At 34.9% G+C, this 17,081-nt stretch overlaps 1 protein-coding gene across 1 annotated transcript in view; it reads right to left on the bottom strand.

The window, feature by feature from the left end:
• Positions 1-381: 381 nt before the first annotated feature.
• Positions 382-17,081, bottom strand: part of LOC108913045 (WD repeat-containing protein 18) — a 43,855-nt gene continuing 27,155 nt past the window's right edge. The window contains exons 4-5 of the mRNA XM_018718507.1: positions 524-613; positions 382-464 (exon numbers count right to left, since the gene is read on the bottom strand). Of these exons, the coding sequence (XP_018574023.1) occupies positions 590-613 (24 nt within the window). The 3' untranslated portion in view covers positions 382-464; positions 524-589. The remainder of the gene's footprint in view (positions 465-523; positions 614-17,081) is intronic.

Genomic DNA, 17,081 nt, shown 5'->3' with positions numbered 1-17,081 from the left:
ATCAAAGAAACTAGCGCCACAACTAAACTCAGGGACTTTGACGCGACTGCGCCAACGAGTACAGGCATTTCTTTCAATAACATTCAAATGGTCGGACTCTCGATACAGCAGGATTTATTGGCACTGCTAATACGATTCCAAAAACATAATTTTGTAATAGCATGTGACGTAGAGAAAATGTATCGTATGGCAGAGATAGATCCATCGCAGAGCGTTACAGCGTGTTCTTTGGCGTGACGATCCGACCGAACCTATAAATATTGTTACAGGTTTATTTTATTTTGCCTAACTTATCATCTTTAAGGTCATTCCCAACAAGAGAGAATAAATTATGAGGTGCAAAGGATTGGATTAGGGTAGTTTTATTAATTTTATTCACATAAGTTTTCCTTATTACTATATAGAATATATTACTATAATTTTCCTTATTACTGGCCAACCAATAGCCTCCCCACAAATGGTACCTAAAACAAACAAAGATTTATTGACAAGGATATTAAGGGTTAAATAATGTCCTACTTACCAACCAATTAGGCCATCCGTTGGATAACACTGACTAATAAAGTTTCCTTCCATGTCGCCATAAGAGTTACATTTTAATCTCTGGAGCACCCTAAAACAAGTAAAAGTTAGAGGTACTGTACCAGTACAATCGTGGTGGAAATAGGCAAATCCCTTTGTTTAGGAAAAAATTCCATATACTAAATATGAATAAATAACAGCCCATATTGTCAGAAATATGTAAATATAACCTTTTCTTTGGCCCCACTGTCAAAACTGTGTTAATCTATGGTTATTATCTGTCACAGATCCACAGAAACTATTGGTAATAATGTAGCACCATGTTTCTCTCCTAAGATAAATAAGTTAGAAAGAGATAGAGGTTTGAGTTTGAAATAATACAATTTTATGTGGTTTAAAATTTGGTATTTCCAATTCTATGATTTTTAAGGGTTTTTGTGACTGGGTTTTTTTATACTCTTTATTTTTTGGGTGAGAGCACCATTTTGAATTAGAAAGACCCGAGTTCTTTAGCAAGCTTTGGCTGATCTAATCCCGACAAAAATTGCATTTAGCACCACATTTAGTGGCAGATAGCATTTCTGCACTTAACAGCATATGCTGGATATCGAGAGGTTCTGCGCATTAAAACTTTGTCACCGTGTGCCCTCATCAGGAGACCACACTTCTTGGCCACACAACATCTTGACGGTAAGCCAGTCCAGCCTTAATTTCATTTAGTCAAACTTATACACTCATCTATGGTGTAATAATTTATAGATAAATTCCTTTTAGGCCAACAAATACACCGTTATCAAACTTCCGAAACCCTTACATTAGTATATGGTTACGAAATACCCTTCAAGTCCTAGCTATCCAGTACCCCGGCAGTCGTACCTACCAAACAGGTCCAGACATCCAACAGGCAGTTCGGGTGCTACATGGTGGACACATCACACATAGTTACTTGTCCGAGTAACTATACAGGCAATTTATATATAGTATTATTATTCCCCATTGCTTTGCTATAGTCTTGTTGCCGTGCACTGCCTTCATAGCTAGTTTCACTGCATGGCTTACTACCAATGTTTTAGTTTATCTAATAGCATTAACGCATGATCGCTCTGAGGCACTACCCTATGCTTGCGATTAGTTTCCAGGATAAGTAAGATAATTTACCCAGCTACCCTGCTGTCGTGCTTAGACCTAAAAGGGAAAAAAAGGGAAGAAAAATAAGTAGTAGGAGATTAATAAGTGAAAACTGGTTACTTTAGTACTTTAATTATTGTAAATATTCTCCTTACTTTAAGTAAATTTCTCATTCTGTAAGCGAAAACCAAGGTACCTAGGTAAGCGTCGATTAACAAATCTATCACTTATTAACTGTACAACATATTATATAAGAAATTATTGTTGTAATAAATGTAGAATGGGTCCACGACAAATGGCCAAGGACAATGGCCAAGTTGATAAATGCATGTTTAACTTAGAAGTAAAATATGTAGTAAAATATCATAGGCAAAGACGGCATCAAAGCCGATCCAGCAAATATTAAAGCTATAGTAGAGTGTCTAATCCCAAAATCAGTTCAGGACATTCGAAGATTCTTAGGAATGGTAAATTACCTAACAAAATTCATCCCCGGAATGTCAGAAAAAACTAAAATACTTAGAGATTTGTTTAATAAAAACGCAACGTTTTTGTGGTCTGTAGAACACAATAATTGTTTTAGTAAAATTAAAAACTAAGACTCCTGTTTTAGCCTTGTATAACCCCCAGTATCCAACCAGAATCAGTTCGCGCCTCATCATACGGTATCGGAGGAGTTATGGAGCAAATACAGCCCGATCGGACATGAAAAGTAAATATATACACTTCAGCATCTCTAACAGAGATGGAAAGAAGATATGCCCAGATCGAAAAAGAAGCTGTAGCAATTTTGAAAACAGTCGAGCGATTACAACAGTATCTGGTAGAGTTACACTTTCAAATTTTTACAGACCACAAACCATTGGTCCCATTACTAAAAACTAAACCAATTAACGAAGTGTACCTAGACTGCAACGAATACGCATGCGCCTTGCCCGGCAAAGACCTCATAATGGCTGACTCACTTTCCAGCGCACCCTTGCCTTGCAAAGACGATGACGAAGATGTACTACATCAGGAAATTCAAATATTTACAATTTTGACGAGGGAAAGCACCGATCCAAAGAGAACTCAGGAGAAATGCAACACAATGGTATTGCTAAGAAAATATATTTTAGATGGCTGCCCGAAAGGTTGTAAACAAATTGAAGGAAATATTAGACCGTATTTCAAGTACAGACCCGACGTATCCATACATAAAGAAGTAAACTTATATAAAGATAGACTAGTGATACCACCCAACGAGAGAAGAAACTGCCTGAGAAAAATACATGTAGGACACCAAAGAATCGCAAAATGTAAACGCCGAGCGAAACTGTCGGTATGGTGGCCAACAGTTAATTCAGATATAGTGGACTTGGTACAGAATTGCGAACAATGCCTAAAACATCAAAAAGAACATTACGAGCCTTTTCTTAATATTGATATCCCTCATCTCCCGTGGTAGATGGTAGCAGCAGATTTGTGCGAATATAAAAATTGTCAATACTTGGCAGTACAAGACTACCATAGTAAGTTTATAGAAGTAGTCGAACTGAAAACATCAACGACTAGTGAAAGAATACATAAATTTAACGAGATATTTGCGCGTTTCCGAATTCCAAAAGTTTTAAGAACAGATAATGCCAGTTTACATCATACGGATTCATAAACCATCTAAAATAATGGTAAATTAGGCATCAAACCAGCAGCCCAAATCATGCAGCGAGCAATGGAATGGCAGAATCTGCTGTAAAAATTGTAAAGAATATAATAAGAAAGAGCAAGACGTGCATCTGGGATTATTGGCTTATAGAAATACCCCCACAATATACGAAGCTAAACCAGCGCAGTTACTGATGAGAAGGAATTTACGAGATATTTTGCCCGAATGGGAGGAGAAATTAAAACCAAACCACCAAACCACAATAAAATATATTAGGTCATGAGAAGAGAAAAGGAAAGGCAAGAAACGGCATACAATACTGTAAAAAAAATGGAACCATTAAAACAAGGAGACAGAGTGTGGATTAAGAACGAAAAGCAAGAGGGTATTGTACAAGAAACTACCGAACATCCCCGTTCTTACATGGTAAAAACTAATAGGAGATGCATAAGAAATCGAAAATTCCTTGTTAAACTACCCCCGGTCGTTCCCAAACAGATCCCTTGTAAGCCCATTTCATTTAAATGTTACAGCTATATCAGCATATCGGTATCAGACGAAGTTGCCAAGTCCTACAGATCCAGAATCATTTCAGCAGACATCGGAGAGGGTCACACTTCAAAGCCTAGAAGACGGAAGACAACAGTAGAAGTACCGACGTCAGTGAAATGCGTACCCCAAGCGGGCGTCAAGGAAGCAGACCCCCCCCCCCCCAAATAAATTTAGGGATTATATTATGTAATATATTTAATGGAGATGTCATGCGTGGCTCTTATCCGGCAGTAACCGAAGGACTGGTCGCTATGGCTCGGGGTCGAGCGATATGACACGTGGGATGTTCCCGACTTCAGGCAAAGTTGTTAACGGTAATAAAGTAGGTAGTGTGTGGTTTAACAATTGATTTTTATTGCGCTCCCGGCCCACCATCACAATTATAAAAATCAACAATTTGCAGTACATATCAAAGCAATTATTTGTGATGCCCCTACAGAATCGTACATAAATATATAAAAGGTCAAAGTGGTTATTCTTCTTGTAACAAATGTCATATCGAAGGAGAATATTCAGATCGAGTTTATTTTCCTGATACTAATAATCTGCATGTCAGAATATACCATGAATTCGGAGAAAAAGACGACGAAGATCATCATACTGGCGAGTCGATCTTAGAAGAAATTCCCAAAATTGATAAGATTAAAAGTTTTCCCTTAGACTATATGTACTTGATTTGTTGGGGTGTTACCAAAAAGTTGTCCGAACAGTGGTGTTATGGCAAACCCTCAACAAAATAAAAAATATCCAATATTTCCAATTTTTTAATTAATATTTCAATCAAAATGCGTTCAGAGTTTAACAGGAAACCTCGCAGTTTAAAAGATCTAAAACGGTGGAAGGCAATAGAGTATCGGCAATTTTTATTTTAAACAGGTGTTTTAGTGTTGAAAAGAAATGTAAGTCCTGACAGATATAAGAATTTCTTATCACTTCATACTGCTTTAACTATACTTTCATGTGTAAAATAAATTAATCTCTTGGATTATGCCTCTGAACTTTTAAAACACTTTGTCAAGTTTTAAAATTTTATATGGTGAGGCAAATATGTCTCATAATATTCATAATCTGTTCCACTCAACAGAAAATGTAAAAAATCATAAACCTGTTGATGAGTTTAGTGCCTTTTCATTTAGAACTTTTTACAGAGTTAATTCGTAAAAGTGAAGAGTCTTTACGACAAATTCTTAAGCGATACAGTGAAAAACTGTTATTGGAACAAGAAAGTAAGGTTTCCCAAAGTTATCCAGTTTTTATCATACTAATGGCCCATTACTCCATGAAGTCAACTTCACCGAACAATATGAAACTATCTTTTTTTTCTACATTTTTATTAAAAATTCAACCTCCCAACAATACCTGTTGCTTAAAAAATAATGATATAGAAATTGTAAATTTTGGAGTGTCTGAACAAGTTTCTTATATATTCCATGTCAATAATCCGTACTGGGTATTTTTAAGGTAGATAATTTAAATAATGACATCGAGTTATTTTATATTGATGATAAACGTATTAATTTAAATTTTGAGGTAGTTTGTGTAGTATTCCCATTATTGCACTGTCAGTAATACGGTTACTACTAATAACAATAATCTGTAAAATATAAAATATGAACATGCAAATTGCCTTGAAGTTAGCCCTACTGCTATGACAAAGGCATTAAGTATATGTTCTTTGTTATGAAAAGCTAGACATTCGTTATAATCAAATATGCGCAGATTATTTTCAAGGTAAAAACTTAATTGTTCAAACTAATTGGTTACAGGGTACTAATTACGATGTCGATACCGATATATAAATTAAATATAATTTATCACATACTATTACTTAAAAAATAGTAGCAGTACATGAGAAAAGATATTACTGAACAGGATGGACCAAGGGATAGATCAAGTGTTGACATGGACTGTGATTCAGTTTATAGACGATGCAACTGTGGAAGCTGTCCCTTCCACTTGGATTCAAGGGGATTTTTGTCATTGGCCATCTTTTGCAAAATCAAAGCTACTCTCTGCAATAAGAAAATGTGAGACCCTTAACACCTGTTAGTTGTCCATCGCACAAGGTGAACATTTTCAGAAATGGCACTTTTGGTAAGCATCTCGTATCATTAATTTTTGTAAGACTGTGAATCATTATGTACCATTATTTAAATAATGGGGTTGTCAGTGTTAAACTCAAAAGTCTATGTTTGGCCCTATAGCAGTTATATTCTATATTTTTCAGATTATTACATAGTAGCTCGAAGCAAGGCCAAAGTTGCAGAGGACACCAGTGACCTTAGCTCACATGTGAAAATAATGGTTACAAAAGAAAACGTATTCAGAAGAAACTGTCAAGTAGTAATGATTCATCACTAAATGAAAGCCAGTTGTCAAGTCCTCCAAAAATCAAGAAATATAAACAACAGGTTGGTAGAATAACACTGATAGATTTCTATGCAGAAAAGTTCTGTTAATATCATTCGTTTTGCTTTCTTATTTATTTGTTTTGTATTCATAATTTTCAATTTATGACTTGTAGACGTATTTAAGTCTTAATGGAATACTAAATACCCATATTAAACTTTTTAACATGCCTTTTAACATTTGATAATGCAAATTGCATATCATCCATAAATATTTGAATTTGAAACATCTTAATTTTTAGACCAAAGGAAGTGACGATAGGAATATTGAACCACACCATAAACCCATAGAAATAGATACCACACAATCATATGATTCAAATATTTTTAAAGAGTCGTTCACACAACCGAATAACAACTTCTGTGCAGAGAAAGGTACTGATTTCAGTTTGTTATATCTTATTTATAAACCTCTAATTTTTGTAGAGAAACAATTCAAAATTCTTGTTGAACAAATACATATTATTCGCGGAATGGGAACTGACATTTTATCAAAGGTAACGTCACTTAAAAAAGACATTAGGAAGAGTCACATTCCTGAGGACCACGATTAATTTTGTAAAAATTGAGGGAACCAACTGCTATAACTTTGTCAAGAGAGTTCTTTCTAGCTGTTTGACCAATGACATGGCGTTGAAGTATAGTTAAACATGGCGAAAATCATTATATGTATGTCATTCACATGGATACTTTTGTGACTTGTTGTTATAACATGTTATAGATGCAGCGGAAAAGGCTGGTGTAACGCAAATTAGATCGGATACTGAAACATTTATCCAAACATGGCTCAGAAGAGCAAGTGATCGAAACAATAGTTGTGTTTATAAATTTAATTTATATTTCTTTATTAACATCAAGCTTATTTTTGTTACTTAATTTATTCATAAAATACCATGTCTTGAATCGTCACGATTCCGCCTGCGCGAGCGAGGAGAAGAAAAGAAAAAACGACATGTGGCAGAAAGCAAATACGCGTATCCTAGGTAAAAGCAGTGCTCGCTAACCAAAATTTTTCGAAAAAAGCATAAAGACCCAGTGCCGGATAAAATTCAAAAGTCATCAAAGAAAACTACGACCAAGGGTAAGTGCCGATTCAACTCAATTTCCTTATCTCATACAGTTCATTTAATTTATTTTTTTTTCTGACATTGAACCAGCGCGTAGCGCTAAATGATATGAAATTTGCAACAAGTTGAATCAATAAAAATAATTAAGAATAAACAAATTAGAGTCACATTGATAACAGTTTTTATTTCCCTTAATCCCTTTGTTTACACAACAATTACCTCCAAGAATTAGTTTTTAAGTGTGTATATGCAAATTTGTTTTATGGTAGGATAATTTTTAACGAATTTAGCTAATTCAAGGAATATCAAAAATTTGTTCCGCTAGTTAAATGTTTTATTTGTTGACAACTCTTCGCTGTTAATTAGACGTAATTAAACCATATTTTGGATAATATTTAATGTAATAACTTATGAAAGCAAAACAAATAGAGGAATGAGTGATTAATGATGATGATAATTGATTACTCAATTTAACGGTTGGTGTACAAATAAAAATATGCAGCAGAGTAGCTCATTTAGTTTTGCTTGTTTCGATGGGAATTGTGAATAAATCCACCAATTTCTATGTGATTAGACCGTATTGTTTTATTCAACACTGAGGTCATCGCTTCCTCAGAATCTTGTCCAATTATAAAAATGAAAACAGTATTTGATATAACCAATGAGTTCATGGCACCGATTCGAAATTACGGCCATGGTAGTAGGTGGCATAGAAATTTCACAATGTCGATGGCCTTCATATCAAGTTTTTCTTATTTCTGCTGTTCAAAATATTTTATATGGAGTCGTCGGACTGTCACTGTATATCCCACTTTTCAATTTTTATCCCAATAAAGACAATTTTTACTACTATAGAGGCAATTTTTTGTTTTCAAATATGGATATAATCTGGTGATTTCTTATTTTAAAAGTGTTGTCCAATGTTTTATATCCTCTTACTAAATGTAGTAAATAAGGATGGAAAATCGTCTGCATATAAGTACTCTCATTGGTTTCAGCTGTTTTCATTTGTAGTGAACAAAGAAATGAAAAAATATATCCGCAACCAGCCGGTAATTGGCTTTTTGGCAGTGCTCTGGTGTCAGGTATGGCCAAATGTATTATTCAATCTTTAAGGCCGATTCTTGACCGATTGCAGATCTCCACTTGAATCTGGAATCGCTCAAGAATTGTCCCAGAAGGTGGAATCATACGTTTGACCGTATCTGGCGTCAGAGCACCAGTCACCACTGATTACTGTCTTCCTTAGGCCTGTTTTACACCAATAACAGACGTTATAAAGATGTTCAAAAGACATATTTTTCAGGTTTCTTTTAGGCCAATTATGACTATTATTAGAATGTCTTAAAGACATCGTCATTTGTAACATAAGGCTAAAAAAGACGTCTTTTGGACGTCTGTAAGGAGTAAATGGATGTCTTTAAGATGTGACGAATGTCTAAAAGAGACATTTGGAGAACATCTTAACTGTGCTATCTGAATATATGCAGTGATGGATTTTAAATTTATCCTCAACAATTTGGGTTAATATTCTTCGAGATGAATAGAGTTAACGTCGAAATACAGAAAAACGACATTATCATTTTCGTTTTCTGTGGCGCTAGTGCAAGGTCTTGTTAAGATCTTGAAAGAAATTAAAGAAAAACCAATAGAACAATGAATCAAAGAAACTACACCTGTATCAGAAGTTGGAAATAGAGGCAGTCCTCAAAAGTAAATGAATCCCCAGAAAGAAAAAGCAACATGATGAACTCTGCGAGGAATCAAGAACATTAGACTTGACTCAGATATTTTCCAAAGAAAAGTAGTATTTGACAAAATATTAACAGAAATTGAAATAAGAAAATCTACATGAAAATCTCGCCTTCCTCAGTGGCCTCGCGTTTTTAAATATGTCCACTGAGGATCTGCAGAAAATGTAACCGATCTAGCATGAAAATATTGCCAGGAACTCGCCGTATTCAAAAAGCTAGTAACCGAAATTAATGAAAAATCAAGTGCATTCGACCTTTTACAATATCTGTGCAAGCATGACTTGCAAGAAGCGTTTCCTAATGTTAGTATAGCTTTAAGGATATACTGCACATTGCCAACGACAACTGCAAGCTGTGAGCCAAGTTTCAGCAAACTGAAAATAATTAAAACCTAAATAGGATTGTTGAACGCAGATGCGTTCAACAATGAGTCTATCTGACCTCGCGATCCTAGCCATTGAAAATAAAACTGCTTATGAGCTTATAAATTCTTTCGCACGCCGTGTAAAGCTGTAGTAAGATTAAAGAGGAAAAAATGCTGGGACCTAAAGATTGAAGATGTGTCTGTCTTGCTTGTCTGTTGTCTTTACTGGTTGTATGTTTCCTATATTTAAGTTATTACCTAATACGTAATAAAGAGTGCAATTTATTAAAGGGTTCTTATTCTCTTGGTCACAAAAAATCCCACCCAGTATATTTTTGTCTTTTTTGAAATAATTTATCTCAAACGCTGGAGAGGGGGCGTCACTATCAAGTTTCTGGCCCGGTTCGGAAACATCGTAGATCCGGGGGCTGTTAGTGGAGTTCTAAGTCTGAACAATCTCAATACTTTTGAAATTTGGACCTGAAAGAAAAATGGACAAATTTGGTTTTGTTCTTCACAGCTGAAAAGCTTGTAGAAAAGAATATAACATTGGTAGGTACACTAAGAAAAAACAAATCAGATATACCTCCATATTTTCTAAAAGCAAATCGTCAAATACCTAAAACAGGATTTGCAATGATCAAAAAAAAATAAAAAAATTTCACCAAAGGAAGGCAAAATAGTTTTTATCCGTTTCCATGGTCTAGGGATCGACCAGCAAACCAAGAAGCCAAAAATAGTCTCTTTACAGCTGAAGCCGAATGCCACACCTTTTTTCTACTAGCCCAGGAACGTGCCTTTTGCCTTCAGGAAACTACTAGGAGTTAGAGACATTAGAACGAAGTGGCATCAGAGTACGGAATCGGATCGACATTGGACCACATTATGGAACATGGAATTGAAAAACCCATCGCCTGTGCTTCCAGGATGCTCATACCAGTGAAACGCAACTACTCAATTATCCAGAATGCGATTTATTATGGTGTTAGGAAATTTGAACAGTATCTCCATGATCAAATTTACGCTAAAGACGGACCACCACCCACTACTCACATTGTTTGGGGAATTCAGAAAGTAAAATCTTTAACTATGATGATATGGATTCAGTAATTAATGAGATTAATGATATACGTACTAGAGAAAATAATATAATTGCATTTAATATTACAGAATCATCTTCTCCTGAAGAAGATAAATTGTTAATCGGCAATGTCTTAAAATATGTCTGCCCTGATATAATGCTTGATGACATAAAACTTGCTAGACTTGGAAGAAAAAGTGATAGAATGCGACCCGTTAAAATAACCTTTCAAAGCAGAAGAGAAGTTACTAATGTATTAAGAAATGCCAAACGTTTACGCCATTCTAATGATTTCAAGACAGTTCGGTTGTCCAACGATTTGACTGTGCGTTAGCTCAGCTATTCTAACAAAATACGTCAGGAATTCAGAAACAGGATTGCTGATGGAGGTAATCTGAGGCTGAAATATTATAATGGTGTTCCGAAAATTGTTGTTAATCATGAAAAAAACTAAGAAATATCCAACAGGTGGATAACTGTGCGTTGCATAAAGAAATCTCATTTTATTATCAAAACACTAGAGGTTTATGTAGTAAGACTAAGCTTTTTTATTGTAACATTCTGGTATCTCAATATGATATTGTCTCATTAACTGAAACTTGGCTGTGTGATGGAGTATATTCATCTGAATTGTTTGGTAGCGACTACTGTGTATATAGAAAGGATAGAACATACTCTAGAGGGGGAGGTGTCCTAATTGCAGTCAGAGAAGATATTAATTCCGAGCAACTACCGCTCACATCGCCAATTCCATCTGTTGATATGATTGCTGTTAAGGTCAGTTATTGTGGCAGTACACTAGTTTTTCTTAATTTGTATATTCCCCCCTCTCTCCCAGACTCAGAGTTTATACGACTATTTGATTATTTGGAATAAGCTATACTTGATACAGAATATGTAGTTATTAGTGGTGATTTTAATATCCCTGAGCTTCAGTCTTTTTATATAACCAATGTAGCTACTAGGAAGGTAAAGCAGTTGTTGAACTTTTTGGATTTCACTGTTTGCATTCAGCACAATGATATTTTGAACATGAATTCTCGAATACTTGATTTAGTTATGTCGTCTTCAAATGTTCACTGTTCTCTGAAAAGATGCGACGAGCCTCTTGTTTACGAAGACATGCATCATCCAGCTCTAGTATGTGATTTTAAAGTCGTAGCATCTGCTACTGCTTTGAACGTAAACAGTCTCGTAGGCTATAATTTTAGGAAAGCAAATTTTCCCATGTTGTATGCTTCTTTATCTGAAATAAACTGGGATAATCTACTTACTCTACAGAATGTAAATGGTGCATGTGATTATTTTTACAATACTATATACAGGTTGTTTGATGTTCATGTTCCCACAAAAAGAATATCTTCTGGCAAACGGCATTATCCAGCCTGGTTTAATAAAGACATAATTTTTAATATCAAACTTAAGTCTCATTATCATGGATTATATAAGAAGACAAATCTGGAATGTCATAAACAACGTTTTTCAACCTTACGGAGTGCAGTTAAGAGAAGTATTAATAGTGCTTATAATAATTATGTTAATACTGTAGAAGTTAATATTCGTAGTGATCCAAGCCAACTATGGAATTATATTAACACAAAGAAAATGACAACACGTATACCTGGGCGTATGGTTTACAATAACACAGAATACAGTTCTCCAAAAGATTTTGCAAAACATTTTAGTTCCGTTTTTGTAAATATTCAAAGTGGTGATAACTACCAGGACTTTTCATTGTTCAATCATAATCTGTTTTCAATTTCTGAAGTGGACGAAAGTGATATATTGCGTGCTGTGAAGGCTATGAAACCTAAGTTCACTGTTGGACCTGATTCAGTGCCTGTCTTTGTTGTAAAGGATTGCATCTCCAGTTTCGTAAAGCCATTATGTCATATTTTTAACCTTAGTCTTAAGAATAGTGATTTTCCTGATAAGTGGAAGGTATCCAAAGTTGTCCCGGTGCATAAAGCCGACAGTAAGAATCAAATTGTAAATTATCGGCCCATTGCAATCATATGTAATTTTGCTAAGTTATTTGAATCGGTTTTATGTCACCATTTAAGTCATCATGTCAGTCGCTGCATTGCACCGGAGCAGCATGGATTTATGAAAGGTAGGTCTATAAGCACCAATCTTTGTAACTTTACACAATTTGTATCGGATGCCTTGAATGAAAGGCAACAGGTTGATGTAATATATATTGATATTTCTAAGGCGTTCGATCAAATTAATCACAATATTTTAATTCGCAAACGAATCTTACGGGCTAGCGGTACATCTAATTAATTTATTTAAATCGAACAGGTTTCAGTATGTTGAGATTATGAGACATATATCAGAATTGTATACAGTTAAAAGTGGTGTTGCGCAGGGTAGTAACTTGGGACCATTGTTGTTCTTGTTATTTTTTAATGATATTGTCGAAAGTCTTAAGTTTTCTAAATTGCTGTATGCAGACGACTTAAAGATCTTTAATATCATAGAAAATGAAGCTGACTGCATATCGCTTCAGAATGATCTTGACATTATTCAAGAATGGTGTATCTATAATAAATTAAATATAAACGTTAGTAAATGTAAACTTATGACATATACCAGAAAGCTAACATCACTATCTTTTGATTATAGTATCAACAATATTAAGATTCCAAAAGTTAATATTGTTAAAGACCTTGGAGTGACGTTTGACCCAAAATTATCGTTTAGACAACATTTTGAGGTAGTATGCAAAAATGCTTTGAAAATGTTAGGGTTTGTAATAAGAAATTCCAGAGACTTCCATGATATTGCAACGATAAAAACTTTATACTATGCTTATGTTCGTAGTAAGATGGAGTACGCCTGCATGGTGTGGGTACCTTATTATAATATACATGTGGAGGCTTTTGAATCGATACAGCGCAAGTTTTGCAGATTTCTGCTTTTCAAGCAGTTTGGATACTACCCTAATAGAGATATATCTTACTCTGAATTGTTAAGTATCACAAATATTGACAGTCTCCAGAAACGTTGGATGATACATCAGATAATCCATCTGTATAAAATGATTAACAATGTTATAGATGATATAAGGTTTCTGTCAATGGTTTCATTTCATATACCTCGGTATTCAGTCAGAAATAATGTCACATTTGAATATAACACTTCTAGTACAAATCAACATTTATCCTCGCCTCTTATTTCGATGTGTAGGTGTTATAATCATATACAGTACTGTGTTGATATTTTCAATTGTACAGAAAGCCTGCTCAGAAAAACCTTAAAAATAGTATTGTGATTTTAATGTATATATATGATATTTTTCTTATTTTTTTATGTCAGTATTTTTTCATTCTGAATGTTTTTTATTATTTATGTGTCTTTTTTATTCTACTCTAAATTGTTATTTTTATATTTTGTGTTATTCTCTTACAGTTTTTACTAACTACTGTTTATAATATGTAATTTATATCCTTTATATGGATTAATAAAATTATTATTATTATTATTATTATTATTATTAACATAAACAAATACCGCAAATATACGCCAATAGGTTGCAACGTTGGGCTACGTAACTGGCCGGTTTTTACTGGGACATCAAATATATGAAAGGCTCGAAGAATGCCATGGCAGACTATCTTTCGAGGCCCTCCCCTAACAGTAGCAGATAGGTAGTATGAAGACGAGTATCTGAACTACGTCAAGAACATAAAAGGATGGACAATTGATTGTCATAAGGTTAAATTTGAGACTAATAAAGACAAACTATTAAAACGGATAATAGGGTGTGTCGAAAAAAACACCTGGCCAAATGATACACCTGGGACTTCATTCTTGAATTAGGGAGTAGAAGGAACGAGAGAAAGGGGGCGTGTCTCTACTAAGACTCATTAATCGGTATTCTTGAATGGTGTTCTATTGAGTAGTGATAGAAGAATTGATTCCTATTTCTTCTACTAATATTTTCGGGGGAACAGGCAGAGATCAATAACCCTATATTTTTTGACATGTTTCACAAATTACGAATCTATCTGTAATATCTCTAGTTACTGTTTTGTGGTGATATCTTTCGAGAAATTTGAGGAAACGTTCGTATAATTTGTGTTTACTTGAAGGATTGTACAATACACGAATAAAATAATAATAGAATAAAATGGATCTGCCTAATATAGTATTAAATTATTTGTAAGTTCTTCCCAGTTAGCCCTCATTTTCTCTCTAGTGTAGCTGGGTGTTAGCTTTCGTATACTTTTTTTTACCCTCAATATATTCTATTAGTTCTTTTTGTGTAGAACTTACTGGATTCAGCTTCGGTTTTTTATTAATTCCCTTTTTCTTTCCTTTTTATATTGCACCTGACACTGACAGACAAATAACAATAACTCTAAATAAAGTAATACTTATTTCATGACTAGCTCATCACTAGTTTTCATTCTACCGCCTATTTGCTGCTTTCTGATTGGTCGGTAAATTTGACATTGTTCCTCGTTCTTCACATTCATGGCTCGATCCCTTTGTGTCGAGAATACAGTATGAATTTTCTGATAGAACAGTAGTAGAACGAAACAAGGGAACGTTCCCCAGTTATACCCAACAAACTAAGAAACGCCATCTTAGAGGAACTTAATTCCACACATTTAGGAATTAGTAAAACGAAATCTTTAGCCAGAAGCTATGTATGGTGACCGAATATAGACGACATCGATGCACTCATTAAGTCATGCCTTCCTTGTCTCCACCACAGAATGAACCCTCCCAAGTCGGCATTTATCCCTTGGGCTCCGGAAATGGAACCTTGGCATAGTAGACTTCCTTGGACACGTAGGAGGTAAGAACTTCTTGATAATTATAGATGCTTTCAGCAAGTACCCAGAGGTTCACCAGGTATCATCTATGGCGGCGGAAAAGGAGAAATTTTACCGATAATGGAAGACAACTGGTGTCTAGACAGCTTAAAAGTTTCTTCATTCGTAACGGCATAAAACAATAACCACCCCGGTGGGCCATATCCACAGAGCAAGGGGCAAGCGGAGAATTTTGTGAATTGAAGACTTTCAAACATAAGCTGAAGACCGCACTATATGATTTTAAGAATAAAGGCAAAAGATTATTGACATTTGTGTCTATGTTTTTACTGCACTATAGATCACCGATGAGATGACAAAACTCCCACAACGCTATTATATGGACGTCACATAAGAACTCGGCTAGATATTCTAAAGAATCACCATAAATCCATCAGGGGTCTAAATTTCAGAATCGCAAATAAGATTCGTTGGGCAGCAGCCAAGGTTTCAAAGAAAATAGGTAAATCTATTTATGTGAATTACCTTAACAGGTCAGACATGGAAAAGGCATGTATTAGATCATAAGGGGGCAAGCGAGGCGCAGGATGGAAATACCAGGCAAGACTTTTCAGTTAAAAGCAAAGTAGCGTATGAACCCCCACCGTAAGTAACTCGGTAAATATAGACAGTTTTGTAAATATAGGCTATTCGGTAAATAAAATGCAGACAGAGCGCTTTGCGACGAAACAGCGGAAGTAACAAAATTAACAAGGGTGAAAATATCACCGATATAAACACAAACGCTAACATTTGCAGCAATGAGCAGATCTCGAGTACGACGAGAGACCTTCGGCTGGCTGACAACACCATGACGGGCAAGTAACAAAAAAATGCTGTCTCGACAACCCTAGCGACTAAGCACCCAGAAGTCAAGCAGACGACAAGGAAACCACAAGAGAAAAAAGGGCTCCCTAGAAGTTGAAGGAATCCATAATCAAGTCTCCGTGACGACACACAGGAGGAGCCCTTATTTATGTGGTGTAGTGTGCTTTCGACATGCAGATTTAATAAAATCAATTGATGAGTTTGCCTCTGGTTCAGTGGTACGAAAAATACAAAAATATCGTTAACAGTGATTGGGAGGTCCCCCTTAGTGATTGGTTGCGCAATCACTGCCAAAATCTAACAAAATAGAAACGTGTCTTCCTGAGCTGAATAATCTCCCGACAATCGATGATAATTTGGTAACAACGGAGTCCTTAACAGATGGCGATATCATTGCTGAAGTTTTACAGTCAAATGAGACGTTAAATTATAAAAGTTCTAATAACGAAAGCTGCGATCAAGGGAAGAAACACTCAATGTCAAGTTATTCCCAGGTACTTAGTGCAATTAAAACTGTTACGATTTTTTTAGTTTACTGATTATGAGTCTGATAACACAATTCTGCAAGCATCCTTAAAAATTGGGAAGTACATCGGGAATATAAAATTATGTAAAAAAACGTCAACAAAATAAAATAACAAGTTATTTTACCGAAAAATAATAAATGTTTTACATACATACGTATTTAAGTACTTTTTTGGGTCTTATTTCAGTTAATGTATTGCATATGCAATTTTTTATATTACATAGGATTTGTCCTTAGTTTAGTTGTTGTAAAAAATACATATTTTTATGTTTTTTTAGCATACCTCTGGTTATAAAGTACACATTTTTTCTCTTTAGAAGGTACTTTATAACCTGAGTGCACTCCTATAAATTCACTTCTGTTACGTAATTATCAATGTG

Source organism: Anoplophora glabripennis, unplaced genomic scaffold (genome assembly GCF_000390285.2).
Source record: "Anoplophora glabripennis isolate ALB-LARVAE unplaced genomic scaffold, Agla_2.0 scaffold861, whole genome shotgun sequence".
Classification (NCBI taxonomy): Eukaryota; Metazoa; Arthropoda; class Insecta; order Coleoptera; family Cerambycidae; genus Anoplophora; species Anoplophora glabripennis.
The sequence above is the reverse complement of the archived record's forward strand: the minus strand, read 5'-3'. Positions and strand labels throughout refer to the sequence as shown.